The sequence below is a fragment of the Sturnira hondurensis genome, unplaced genomic scaffold (assembly GCF_014824575.4).
Source record: "Sturnira hondurensis isolate 20B ecotype Veracruz unplaced genomic scaffold, ASM1482457v3 Scaffold0006799, whole genome shotgun sequence".
In the NCBI taxonomy this organism is placed as follows: Eukaryota; Metazoa; Chordata; class Mammalia; order Chiroptera; family Phyllostomidae; genus Sturnira; species Sturnira hondurensis.
The window spans coordinates 423,440-436,754 of record NW_028079430.1 but is presented as its reverse complement, the minus strand read 5'-3'; the positions used below and the strand labels follow the sequence as shown (position 1 = coordinate 436,754).

The 13,315-nt window shown below is 41.4% G+C and overlaps 1 protein-coding gene across 1 annotated transcript; it reads right to left on the bottom strand.

The window, feature by feature from the left end:
• Window positions 1-4,150: 4,150 nt before the first annotated feature.
• On the bottom strand, window positions 4,151-12,799 carry TAF13 (TATA-box binding protein associated factor 13). Its single transcript, XM_037050422.1, has 4 exons — window positions 12,694-12,799; window positions 11,607-11,685; window positions 6,960-7,057; window positions 4,151-5,390 (listed from the first exon to the last, which is right to left on the bottom strand). The coding sequence occupies exons 1-4, from the start codon at window positions 12,718-12,720 to the stop codon at window positions 5,220-5,222; spliced, it is 375 nt and encodes a 124-aa protein (XP_036906317.1). The 5' UTR covers window positions 12,721-12,799; the 3' UTR covers window positions 4,151-5,219.
• Between the last annotated feature and the right edge of the window lie 516 nt (window positions 12,800-13,315).

Sequence of the window (13,315 nt, the reverse complement as noted above, 5' to 3'; positions counted from 1 at the left end):
GACTGGTGTAGCTCAGTGGATTGAGCACGGTCCTGCGAATCAAAGGATCGTGGTTCGATTCCCAGTCAGGGCACATGCCTGGGTTGCAGGCCAGTTCTCAGCAGGGGACACAAGAGAGGCAACCACACATTGATATTTCTCTCCTTCTCTCCTTCCCTTCCCTTCTAAAAATAAATAAATAAAATCTTTAAAAAAAACAAGCAAAACAAAAACAGCAATCGTTTTTTTTTCAATTTTTTTATTTAATTATTTTTCAAGTACAGTTTTCTGTCTGTTACTCCCATCCCATCCCACCCCCCATAGCAATCATGTTTTTTAAAAAAGGAGCTGGAATTATGGTATTACATTGGTTTTGGTATTCATTAAGCACAAAATGTGGTGTTTGCCTACGTTCTCATTTAAGCCTCACAATCTCCTTTAAGATGCTTGTATTCACATTTGGAGATTAAGGGAAATAACTTGCCGCCCAAGGTCAGTTAGTATGTAGCAGAGCCAAGATTCTAGCCATTCTGACTCTTAAATTTTTTTTCCACTCCACTCTGTAGCAACTGCAAGTTTCAACTTCAAGAAAAAGGACTTTATCCTGACAGGGTAGAGGAAATAAAGGGTCTTATTCGTGTTTGTATCCCCTATATTCTATGGCATAGTGTCATCTGAATCTCAGTTTTCAATGAATAGCAATCAGAATTGTTAGAAGCAAATACATAACCATTATACAATATTTCCAGAAAAGGGGGATGGGAGGAAAGAAACCAGGCACTGAAATACAAGACATCTGGTACATCTTATTACTTGTACACTGACAAATGCATTGATTGTGTGTTTGCTTCCTACTGTAACATCAAGTTTTACACTACAACCTTAATAGCTGTCGCCTAAGGTATCACCTTTCCTTCTATACTCGGCCACACTGGTTAAGATTAGATCTGCTTGTCTTTCACTCTAGTTGCTGCAAAGCAGGAATTGTTCTGAAAGGACAAGGCTTTCTCAGATGAAGGACTGTCCTTAGGTCCCGAGGCACTACCTACATCATTCGCCAAATATTTATTGAGTGCCTGCTTACTCTAGCTTAGGAACTAGGTTAGGCATCATTTAAAAAACGCAGGTTCTAACTTGACAGAATGACTCATGGTGCCTTGTGACATAAATGCCTCCAGGCTAAGGTGGACCCCTTTTAATATGATTCTCAAAGCTCACTTCTAAAAAGGGGAACAGGAGTTTTTGGTTTTCTCCAAACAGTAGGAGGAAATCTGAGTCCAAGCTTAGGTTGAGACATCTTGCCTCAAGCTGTTCAGGGGAAGTTCAGTGGGGAAAAGGGAACTTGCTTTAAAAGCTGTACTCTCATTGTTAGAACACGCACTCATAAATGCACACACCAAAGAGCTGTGTGCTTCCCAGCAAGCAGTGCCCCAGTTCAAAGGACAACGAAGTGCCACCCTTGCTGCTTCTCCTTCAAGCAGATTCAAGGACTATGTAGGTAGAATACCAGTTCTCCCAGAGCTCCTGTCTAGACCAGACCCCTAAACAAAAGCTTCAATTATATGTGGATGGGTAAACCTAATATAGAAAAATATACTCGTTTCAACATAAAGGAGATGTACTTTTAAATTTTTTTATTGATTGATTTGAGAGAGAAATATCAACTTGTTCCATGCATTGATGCATTCATTGGTTGAGTCTTGTATGTGCCCTGACCGGGGATCGAACCCACAACCCTGGTGTAGTGACCACACTCTAATCAAGCCACGTTTCTGGTTTCAGTAACAAGGCAATCTTGAAGATAAGTCCCCAGGCAACAACCTTCCCACCTCCACTTCTGCTTTGCCTCAGGCCCTGGGAGCCATTTTTCCTGTTTTCTTTTTAAACAGAAATTTTTCAACTGATTTTAGAGCAAGAGGAAGGAAGAGAAAAACATCGATTTACTTTTCCCCTCACTTACACATTCATCGGTTGATTCTCATGTGCCCTCACCAGGGACTGAACCCACAACCTCAGCATTTCAGGACACTCTAACCAACTGAGCTACGTGGCTAGGGCCTAAGTGTCAGCTGTTTTTATTTAAGAACCTACCTCTCAGTATAACCTGCTGTTCTCCTCTGTGAACTCTACATTCCAGTTCCACTGTAAAAGAGGATTTGCTAATGTGATTAAGTCGAAGGGCCTGGAAATGAGATTAGCCTGGGGTTTCCAGGCCGTCGATCCTCATCACATGGATCCTTAAAAGCAGAGATCCTTTCCCACCTGGGCTCAGAGGGCGATAGGACTACGCAAATGGGCGCAGGCTTGGAGACATGCAACAGGGCTACAAGCTTTGAAGGCGAGAGCAGCCCATGAGCCGAGGAATGCTCTCTCTAGAAGATGCAAGAGGCAAACAAGCAGATTCTTTCCTAGAACATCCCCAAGGGAACGTGGCCCTCCTGGAACCTGGGTTTCAGCCCAGTGAGGCCTGGGTCAGACTTCTGACTTACAGAACTGGCAAGATAATTATTTTAAGTCACTAAATTTATAGTAACTTTACAGCAGCAATAGGTACTAAGACACAAACTCAAAAGATACTTTGAGACAAATCAAGTGACTTAAGCAGGGATCAGGTTTTAGATGGAATATTAAAGAATTCGTGTTCATTTGTTATGGTGTAATAGTATTGGGGCTACCTTTTAAAACTTTTTGTTAGAGATACATACTGAAATGTTTATAGATGAGACGATACAGTATCTGAAATTTGCTTTAAAATATTTCCCCCTCTAGCCCCCTAAAAACAATGGGAGAATAGGTGAGACATTACATGAGCAAAAGGCTGGTTATTATATCAAAGGTGGGAACTCATGATACTATTTTCTGATTTCATGCACTCACAATTTTCCACAGTAATTTAAACAAAACAAAGTGAATTCACTTAGACCACGTTACACGTTAGATTAGCGGTGTCCAGAGGAATTTTGTGATAAAGGAAATGGTATGTATCCGCAAAGCGGCTTCCTGGCCACAGCGACTGGCCCAGGAACGCCCAAGCCAGGGCAGTCACAATCCTTGCTTAGAATTCTCCGTATGAGGAGGTAAAGCAGCTTCCTCAATTAGGAGTTACATGGATGGAACCCTAGAACTACTTGCTTTCTTGTTCCCTGGAATCACGGAGGCTCCTGAGAGTAAAACCAAAATAAGGATCAAGATGGACGATGTCTTGGGTCTCAGGTTTTTCTTTCCCTATTTCAGTTGAACGTGCCAATAAATTCCCTTTTTTGTGAACGCTATTTTTGAGTTAAATTCTCACACTTACAACCTAAAGAAGTCTCAATACAAAGTGCCATACGAAACTTTCCTCTGGTGTCTTCACATGGTCTTTTCTCTTTATGTACCCACACAAAACTTCTTACATGCCAGGGTATCTCTTACATGCTGTCATTGGCAAAAATAGTAAGACTTGAGAGCACCGCTATGCAGACTGAGTTGTGTCCCCCTAAAATTTGTCTGTGGGAGCCCTAACGCCCTCTCCATTTAACTAGACTGGAGACGGGGCCTTGAAGGAGGTGATGAGGCAGAGTCCTGATGCCACAGAAGTGCTGCCCTTTCACGAAGAGGAAGAGACAACGGAGTGCTCAGCCTCGTGGGGGCGCGGGGAGAGGCAGCGACCTGCAGTCCAGGAAGTCCTTGCTAGGACCTGGCCCTGCGGCGCCGTGACTCGGACTTCCAGCCACCAGAACTTTGAGAAAGCGGATGTGTTGTCTGAGCCACCCCCGGGGGGGGGGGGGGGGGGGGGGGNCCGGGGGGGGGGGGGGGGGGGGGGATGACATTTGCTAAAGCAGCTAAGCAGCTGGAGCAGCATAACACAGGCACTGGGTGCACCGGCCCGGTGCGTGTGTTACCACCAGCTCCCTCCCTCATCAGAGTGCGTGTACCTCATTAGCAAAAACTCGGAAGAGTAACGTTTCCTGCTCCCGCTCTTGACTTCAGCTTAGATTGAAATAGCTTTTCAACTGGTTTTTACTTTTTTAAACAACAAAAAGATCAGTCCCACTATCGTGAATCTTACTATCAATTGAAGTGCATTATAATAATAATAGAAAAATGCTTTAAATGAGTTAAGCACCTAGAATTATTACCAGTAATTGGGTGGAGGGGAGTTGATAAATCACACAAATTAAAGTATTAATCTTTTTTAACTTTTCATACTTTAATTCAGTATCAATAGGTTAAGAAAGTTAAATTTTCCTGAGTACTGATTTGCAGATAATGTTTAAAAGTGGCACAAAAGACATTAGTTTCACAAAGAGTAATATTCACTGATCTAAATGCAATTTTAATCCTTATGTTAAGTACAATAATAATTTAATACAATAAGCCAAATACACACAAAACCTGTATATCCTGATCTACAAAAGTGGTTTCCATAGCCACATATGGTTTTAGTCAAGTACACATTTCCACAATGAACAAGTACTAACGAATGTCCATAAAACACTATCCAAATGCTTATCCTGCCCTCGGCTTTTTAGGCAATGCCATTCCTGTTACTGAAAGCCTTTATTTCTATTTAGAAGGGAAATCTGACCTGGGAAAATGAGTCCTCTTAAAACTTGACAAACAGTATGTTATAAGCCTGAGAGGTTTTAAATCAAAAAGGCTTCAACACAGAGAAGCATTCGTGAAACTTTCAGTTTCTCCCTCCTGCAAATCACTCTTTATCAAAAGAATATTAAAACAAATTATTACCTTAAGACGGACTGTATTTTCTTCTACTATCTCCTTAAAAGAAACACAAACCATTTCACTATCTTTTAATAAGCCCTCAGACTATTGTAGTCTATCGTTACAGTGTGGCTGTCATGTCTTAGCTCTCAGAAAGGCAAAGGTACTGTTTAAAAGACCTCACGTGTTAAGCGGCATGGCCTGCAATGGCTCAAATCCACCTAATACGTGAACACCGCTTCACTGGTCAGACAGTCAAAAGTCAGGTCTGCACGGTCTGCAAGGTCCTTCAATTACACATGGTCATTAAAACCCAGTAAGTGATTCAGGTGTGGCAGTATCACGGCAGGCAGTTACAGGCTCAGCTATCACCCCAAAATTGAAGACATGAAAAAAAACAGGTGGGAAACTCTGTCCTTTTCCATCTTTCACTTCCATGGTTAGTTGTCAGGACCTTACTATGTAAAACATATGGTTATTTCTATACATGGTCTCCTCAGAAGATAGTGAAGCTTCAGAAAGTACAAAAGTTGTCAAGATCCGTAGTTGGCTTCATCAAATGCTTTTCTAGCTCGTTTCAATTCTTCATTCATAGTAAGCAAGTCTTTCACTCTAGCGAATTTCCTTGGATCCTTTCGAATCAAGAAGACGATATCTTCGACTTGTACCCGCCCTTGTCTTCCAATTGACATTGCCTTGTGAGTCTATTACAAAGAAACATTAATTTTTTTTAACCTAGTATTTTACTCTTTCAATTTGCATGTATTTAACACTGGTGAATTTGAAGATTTTTCCCCTTTAACTATCACAGCTATTCATTTATGAATTATCTTTCTATTCGTGTCCTCTGTCCACTTTCTATTGCATGATTAGCAATGTCTCTCTTGCTTTATAGACATATTTTAATTTTAAGAACATGAAAGCTACCAAATTTATTAATGTTTCTTTTCTGTTTTTTTGATATATGTAGTTTTGGGGGGAAATTACTCTTGTGATTTCTTTGTAATTACCAATTTCATTTAAAATTGGTGTCGATCTCAGTAGTGCTGGGTTTTCTTAAAATCAGCTCTCACCCTCAATGTACTCATCCTGTGCACAGAGGTTCATTATCCCATGATTTCTAACAGCTAAAACAGGGAAACTAAATAGTAAGGTTCTAAATACATAAATCTGGGCACATGGATTCAGTTATTATGAAACCAGTAACAACAGAGATTATTATGCAATGACATGGGGAAATGCTGTAGTATTACCTAAATGGAAAATAAGAGACACAAAAACCCAGGTTATAAGACTGTATTAATATATACATGATTTCAATTTTATAAATAAAAAAATACATGCAAAAAGACAAAAGAATATTCACTAAAATCCTAGCATTAGTTGTCTCTACAAGGAGTGTGCACACACACGTGTCTGTACATGAGGCCTGTCCAGAAAGTACACAGCCACAAACTATGAAAAAGACACATTTACTGTAAAAGATACAAGATATAAGAAACACTGTACATAGGACAATGACACCTCGGTCCCCTTCAAAGCAGGCACCTTGGGACCTCACACAGTTCCCCCAACCACCATCAGCTGCCCCATTGTATTTTCCTGAATTTCATCGGCAGTCTGAAACCTCTTCCCTTTCATAGGTCATTTTAGTTTTGGGAAAACCCAGAAATTACAGGGCACCAAATCTGGCTATAGGGGGGCTGAGTCACCTGGGTAATTTGATGTTTCTCAAAAAAATTCAGCACGAGACGTGATGCATGAGTGGGTGCACTGTCATGATGAAGCTGCCCATAGCTGCAGCCTTCTGAATCACCCACATAACTTCCACAGAGGAATGTTGAAGCTTAATGCAAAATCTGATGCAGATTTGTTGCTCTATTCACTCAGTTGTTTTGAATGCAGTGGCCACACAGTACACATGCTCACTCAACAGCGTTTACCACCCCCAGACTCGTACAGTGAAGTCATCATTGTTTAAGCATGTGCATGCCAGTCCACTTTCCTCGGCTGCCAGCTTACACAGATGTTGCACAAACTATTATCCTAACAATGGCTGTACTTTTTCCGGACAGACCTCACGTATATATATATGTATATACACACCAAAAAAATCTTCATTCTTAATAATAAACAGTAAACAATTACTTCCACAAAACAGGCACCCAAATGGATGGCTTATTTCTAAAGGATGCTATAGTTCTAGTCTTTTCTAAAATTAGAATTTCAAATCTATTTTTAATTAACTAAGACCAATTACAAAAAAACCTTACCATTTCAGTGATGAACTCTATAACAAGGTCTTCAAGAATATCCACCGATTCAGTATAAGGATTCTGGTCATCTCCAAACCCATACATCATACATCGTACTGTAAAAGAATACTCATTTGTATTTACTGAAACAAATTTAACCATTTGATCAATACTTTTTCAAATTAGAATTGAACCAAGCTATAGAATATACAGGTATAAAAACATACTTACATTGTATTTGTTGTCTCCTATGATTGTGGTGTACAAGGTTTTAACCAGTCTCATAACCAACTGTTCCTACCCGGGAGGAACATTTTTTAATTTATTTAAAAAATGTTTAAAAATTAAACATTTTTAAATTTATTTTCAGAGAGGGGGGAAGGGAAAGAAATATTGATCAGTTGCTTCTCACACCCCCAACTGAGGACCTGGCCCAAAACCCAGGCATGTGTCGTAACCAGGAATCAAACCAGCAACCTTTCAGTTTACAGGACAATGCCCAACCCACTGGGCCAACTGGTCAGAGCCCATAATAGCTTCAAATAGGCAGGGACAGGGTGAATGGAAATGACTTAGCCCTTGGGGGGTAGTCAGTGGGACATCAGAAACAGAAGGCAAAATCCTTTCTCACATTACCATAGGGAAAAGGACAGAAGAGAAAGCATTCCAATTATCTTCCTATAGGAAGAATGGGGCAATCAAAAGAGATAGCAAAGGGCTTCCTAAACAGAATCTTGACATTTTACTCCCTAGATTAATGCAACTGCCAGCAAAGTCCTTTCAGGGCTTCCTCCGTGTCCGAAGGAGCCATAAAAAATGCAAGAGAAAAGTGTAACACAGAATAATAAAAATAACTGCTAATAGCAAAGACTTATATAGCCCTTACTCTATAGGGTGGGGGAAAAGTAGGTTTGTGGATATGCAAAACAGTTTATTCTTTTATTATTACTACTAATTACTACATTCTTTTCCATATGAACAACTATAAACCTAGTTTTGCCCCACCCGGTATGCCAGGCACCATTTTAAGCCTTTCAGCATATAACTCATTTAATCCTCACAACAATGCTTTTACATAGATACTATTATCATCCCCGTTCTATATAAATGACAAAATTGAGGCACCAAGTTAGTGACTTACCTAAAGTCACAGAGATAGTAAGAGATGGAACCTGAACTTGAACCCAAATGATCTGGCTCCAGAGTCAATATTCCTACCCAAAACAGTAGTATCACTGTTCTTGGTAGTTTGGGGCAGATGGGATGCAAATTAATTGTTATCCTATGCCCCATATAATCCCAGTTAGTCCATGGATAAGCTTTAAGAAGTCCTCAAACACCCCTAAAATTATACGCAAAAATTTTATACACTACATGTAAGTGCGTTTTTCTAGGAAGAAAAATCAACTCTTATCAGATTCCTAAAGAAGCAATTAAATGTTAAAAAACTGTCATACATTGGAAATGCTTTTTATCTTAATCTGAGTGGTAGTTACAAGTATATGTATATTTGTAAGATTCATCCACAATTTATTCTTTGTAAATTTTACTTAAAAAAAAAAAAAGGAACACCTAGAACACTTCTCCACTTCTCAAGGCAGATGTGTACCTTAAGAATAGCTACTTAAGAAAAGCAAAAGCTGACAGAAATTTAAAAAGAAGAAAGTAGACCAAACCTAGGGAAGAAACAAAAGGAGTGACTTGGAAGCCAGCCTAGGATAGAAGTATCCCAAAGGGTTTATACTGGCAAGAGCCTTCAGGACCAGATACAAGAGGGAGAAAATAAACACAGAAGCCAATGTTCTCGTTCTCTCATTCATTCCTTCTCATCTTCTTGCTCTCTCCCCTCTTTGGTTTTTGAAACTTTTTTGGGGGAGATAATTTCAGATTTACAGAACAGTTGCAAAAATAGTACAGGGTTCCTGCATACCCTATATCTAGCTCCCCCCGCACCTTTTTAAAGGATTGGATTTATTTATTTTTAGAGGGAGGGGAGAGGAGGGAGAGAGGGAGAAAAACATCTATGTGTGGTTGCCTCTCGCACGCCCCCAACTGGGGACCTGGCCTGCAACCCAGACATGTACCCTGAGTGGAAATCAAACTGGTGACCCTTTGGTTCACAGGTTGGCACTCAACCCACTGAGCCACACCAGCCAGAGTCAGCTTCCCCTTATATTAACAACTTACATAACCATGGCCATTTATCAAAACTAAAACGTTAACACTGGTACAACTATAGAAGTTATTCATTGTCCCAGTTTTTCCACTAATATCCTTTTTCTGTTCCAGGATCCCACACTATTTAGTTGTCATACCCCCTTAGTTTCCTCTGGCTTGTGACAGTTCCTCAGACATTCCTTGTCTTTCATGACCTTGACTTCTAAATATTGTTCAGCCCTGGCTGGTGTGGCTCAGTGAATTGAGCACAGGCCTACAAACCAGAGGGTCGTGGTTCGACTCCCAGTTAGGGTACATGCCTGGGTTGCAGGCCAGTTCCCAGCAGAGGATGCATGAGAGGCAACCATACATCGATATTTCTCTTCCTCTCTCCTTCCCCTCTAAAGATAAATAAATAAAATTTTTTTTAAAAAAAGGAATATTGGTCAGTTACCTTGTAGCACATCCCTCAATTTGGGCTTGTCTGATACTTTCTCGTGATTGGATTATGGTTGTGCATTGCCAACAAGGGTACTACAGGGCTGATGTGCCCTCTTAACGCATCGTATCAGAAGTACATGATGTCACCCTGGCTGGTGGAGTTCAGTGAATTGAGCACAGGCCTGCGAACCAGACGATCGCGGTTCAGTTCCCAGTCAGGGCACATGCCTGGGTTGCAAGCCAGTTCCCAACAGGGGACACATTAGAGGCAACCATACATTGATGTTTCTCTCCCTCTCTCCTTCCTTTCCCCTCTAAGGATAAATAAATAAAATCTTTAAAATATATATATATATTTTTTTTTAAAAAGTACATGATGTCAACATGTCACTGGTGATGATAACTTTGATGACATGGCTGAAGTACTGTCTGCTAGGAATCTCTAAAAATAATAGTGTGCTTATTATTCTTCCTGAAAATGTAGAATTCACCAGTAGGGAAATATATTTCACTGGAAAACAGATAGTAAGTATATAAACTGTATTTGCTTAAAGGGTCTGTGAAGATAAACGCCAGCAAATGCTTTGAAACTTTCTATGTTATAGTAGCAAAAACAAAAAAATATATATTTTAAGGTATAAGAGAGGAGATCTTGGTCAGTAAGATATAACAAAATTCCAGTAAGACAAGGACAAGGAGAAAGCTGTGAAGATTCCAAATTCTTTTCATCACAAAAATAAAGCAATCCAAGGAAAATAAATATGTCTGTTGCTCTGACTGGTGTGGTTCAGTGGACTGAGTGCCGGCCTGTGAACTGAAAGGTCACTGGTTTGATTCCCAGTCAGGGCACATGCCTGGATTACAAGCCAGGTCCCAAGTTAGGGGTGTGTGATCAATGTTTCTCTCCCTCTCTAAAAATAAATAAATAAAAATATATTTTTAAAAAGTTTCTGCTGCCCTGGCTCAGTGGATTGAGCAGCAGTACTGCAAACTGCTGTACTCAAACAGTACTCAAACCTGCAAACTGAAGGGTCGCCGGTTTGATTCCTAGTCAGGGCACATGCCTAGGTTGCAGGCCAGGTCCTAGGTTGGGGGTGTGAGAGAGGCAACCAATCAATTTATTTCTCACACATCGATGCTTCTCTCTTTCTCCTTCCCTTCCCCCTCTCTGAAGGTAAATAAATAAAATCTTAAAAAATATATAAAGTTTCTGCTATGAACCAACTATGCAAGCCTCACTCTGGGGTGCTCTGGTACAGGAATTCCATGTGCAGGTTGACATAAGAGAAACAATATACCAATGGAATGAATGGCATCAGAGATGGAATAAGGAGCAGTGAGCTTTATGTGAGGAACTGAGATATGTGGAAGAATCTGAGCGGTTAAAAAATCGAAAAAACACACTGATACTGCAGTTTCAAGAGCCTTTGGGAAGTTCTTACATCTGGCGCGATGTACTCATGTGTTGCCCCATCTGTCAATACTCAGCTGTAACTACATGTAAGGGACCCGGGACTGGGAGATGGAGAACATTCTCATGGTGACTTTCAGGGTTTGGGCTGGACCAGTCCCCTATGATGCTGACAAAAAGGTCAAACCTGTCTGTTGAGGGAGAAGAGAAGATCAATCCATTATAATCTCTACGCCACTAGCCACTCTAAGGTCCCACCCCGCTTCCCACCTTCCCACCTCAGTCCAAAGCTCCAACTTAATGTCTACTCTCAGTACCTGTTCCAGGATCCACCTAAACTTCGGCTTATAGTAAAAGAAGTCCCTGCTTCTACTGCTGCAAAGGTCAGGGACAGGAAAAGACATGGAGGTGTGGTCTTAGGTCCCAAATTGGAATTCTCATCACAGTTCCTCACTTAAAAAAAAATGTATGTGTATTAACATGTCAATTGGGATTAGGATCATCTCTAGCTATGACCAAGTTAAACATAACTTTATAGGCAAGTCTCAGAATAGTGTCCCTACAGGGAAACAGATTCAGAACAATAAATCTACTTTGAAAGCACATGTCCAAAACTTTTTATCATCTATAATAAAATCATGGTAAATATTACTTACGTTCTTTAGAAAAAAGTCTCTTTCTTTTACCCTGTCCACCTTCTGCACCTCCTCCAATTTCTTCATTTTCTTCCTCAAACTAGAAGTTAATGTATACATAAAAATGTCAAGTAATGGCAATGCGTTTTATTTTTTTAATTTTTAAATATTTTACTTTTTTTATTTTTAGCGAGAGGGGAAAGGAAGGAGAAAGAGAGGGAGAGAAACATCAATGTGTGGTTACCTCTCACGCACCCGCCACTGGGGACCTGGTCCGCAACCCAGGCATGTGCCCTGACTGGGAATCCAACCGTGACACTTTGGTTCACAGCCCGCGCTCAATCCGCTGAGCTACACCAGCCAGGGGGCATTTTATTTTTTTTTAATAATTAACGTTTCCCCCCATTTTCAACACTGTCATCGTGCCTGAAAGTGTAAAGCAAGCAGCAAAGACCCATGAAACCATAGCGTTTCAGTCCAACCTCCGGGTCACGCACAGATACTTCTATACTGTCCCTATACTGCGCCGGAAGAGTTCTCATGACCATACTTTTCTCTTTTAACCAACTCAGTTGGCCTATTGCTAAACAGTTTTACAAGAGTTGGTACTGCATCAAAGCAATCAAAGCTAATACTAAGTGCTGCTTACGCAGTGCTAGGAACTCTTTTTAAGTAAGCCTCAGCCCCATTTTATGGCCTGAAAAAACACGGACAGAAGTTAAATAACTTGCTCACAGAGAACAGAATTTCTGAAACCCAGGTTCCGACTTTCAGTCCATACTTTAAGTACATAGTTTTGTGAGCAGTTGAACTGTTGGTTCATAATGGGCTCTAACACACATTAGCTTTGGCCTCCGATGATTCTCTAGGCATTATGAAGGGCGTCTGGCAGATATGCAGCCAAAGCAAAGGGCAAGGGGCCACCTCTCGCTTCACGTCCTGCCCCACGTACTAAAACGAGGAAGGGAAAAAGCTACCAGCAGGGCGTCAAGGCCCCGGCTGTGCCGGCTGAATTCACTAAGGAAAATAGACCCGATTCCGAACTCGCCTCCGCTACTGTACCCGAGGGAGTTAAGGAAAGAGCAGGTTGAAATGGGTGGTCACTCACAGTGGCGTCCTCTTCCTCATCCGCCATCCCACCTGCCAGCCTACAGGCCCCGCCCGCTTTGCTCCGGGGGGTTTTCACTACTTCCGCTGCCTCACTTCCGCTGAGCGTGCCGCGGACGGGGCGGGGCCTAATCGAGCGGGCCTGCAGGAAAAGTGCGCGTGCGTGCCGCCTAGGATCGGCGGCAGGACACGCCCTAGGGATTTACTGATGAGCTCCGAAATCCTGAAGAATTAAACATTAGCGAAGAAAAGGTAGCCTAGGCGGCGTATATCACCCTAAATTTGCTTCTGCGTGTGGAGTCACCACTCTCTGATTCGGGACTTCCTAGCTATGGGTGGATCGTTGTGGGACTACGTGGTCTTGGGCTGCCCCACAGGTGTATTTAAACAATTTCAGGCCCTGGCTGGTGTGGCTCAGTTAGATGGAGGACCAGATTTGCCAACCAAATAGTTGCTGGTTCCATTCCCAGTTAGGGCACATGCATGGGTGTCAGGCCAGGTCCCCAGTAGGGGGCGCTTGAGAGGCAACCGCACATTGACGCTGCTCTCTCATTTTTCTCATTCCCTTCCCCTCTCTAAAAATAAATAAATACAACCTTTAGAAATTTTTTTCAACAATTTAG

What these genes read in the sequence shown, in the direction of transcription:
- TAF13 (XM_037050422.1), bottom strand. Translation starts at nt 12,720, where the DNA reads ATGGCGGATGAGGAAGAGGACGCCACT. An exon ending in ATGAGGAAGAGGACGCCACT is followed by an intron (nt 11,686 to 12,693) that starts GTGAGTGACCAC and finishes ATTAACTTCTAG; the next exon opens with TTTGAGGAAGAAAATGAAGA. An exon ending in GAGACTTTTTTCTAAAGAAC is followed by an intron (nt 7,058 to 11,606) that starts GTAAGTAATATT and finishes ATTCTTTTACAG; the next exon opens with TACGATGTATGATGTATGGG.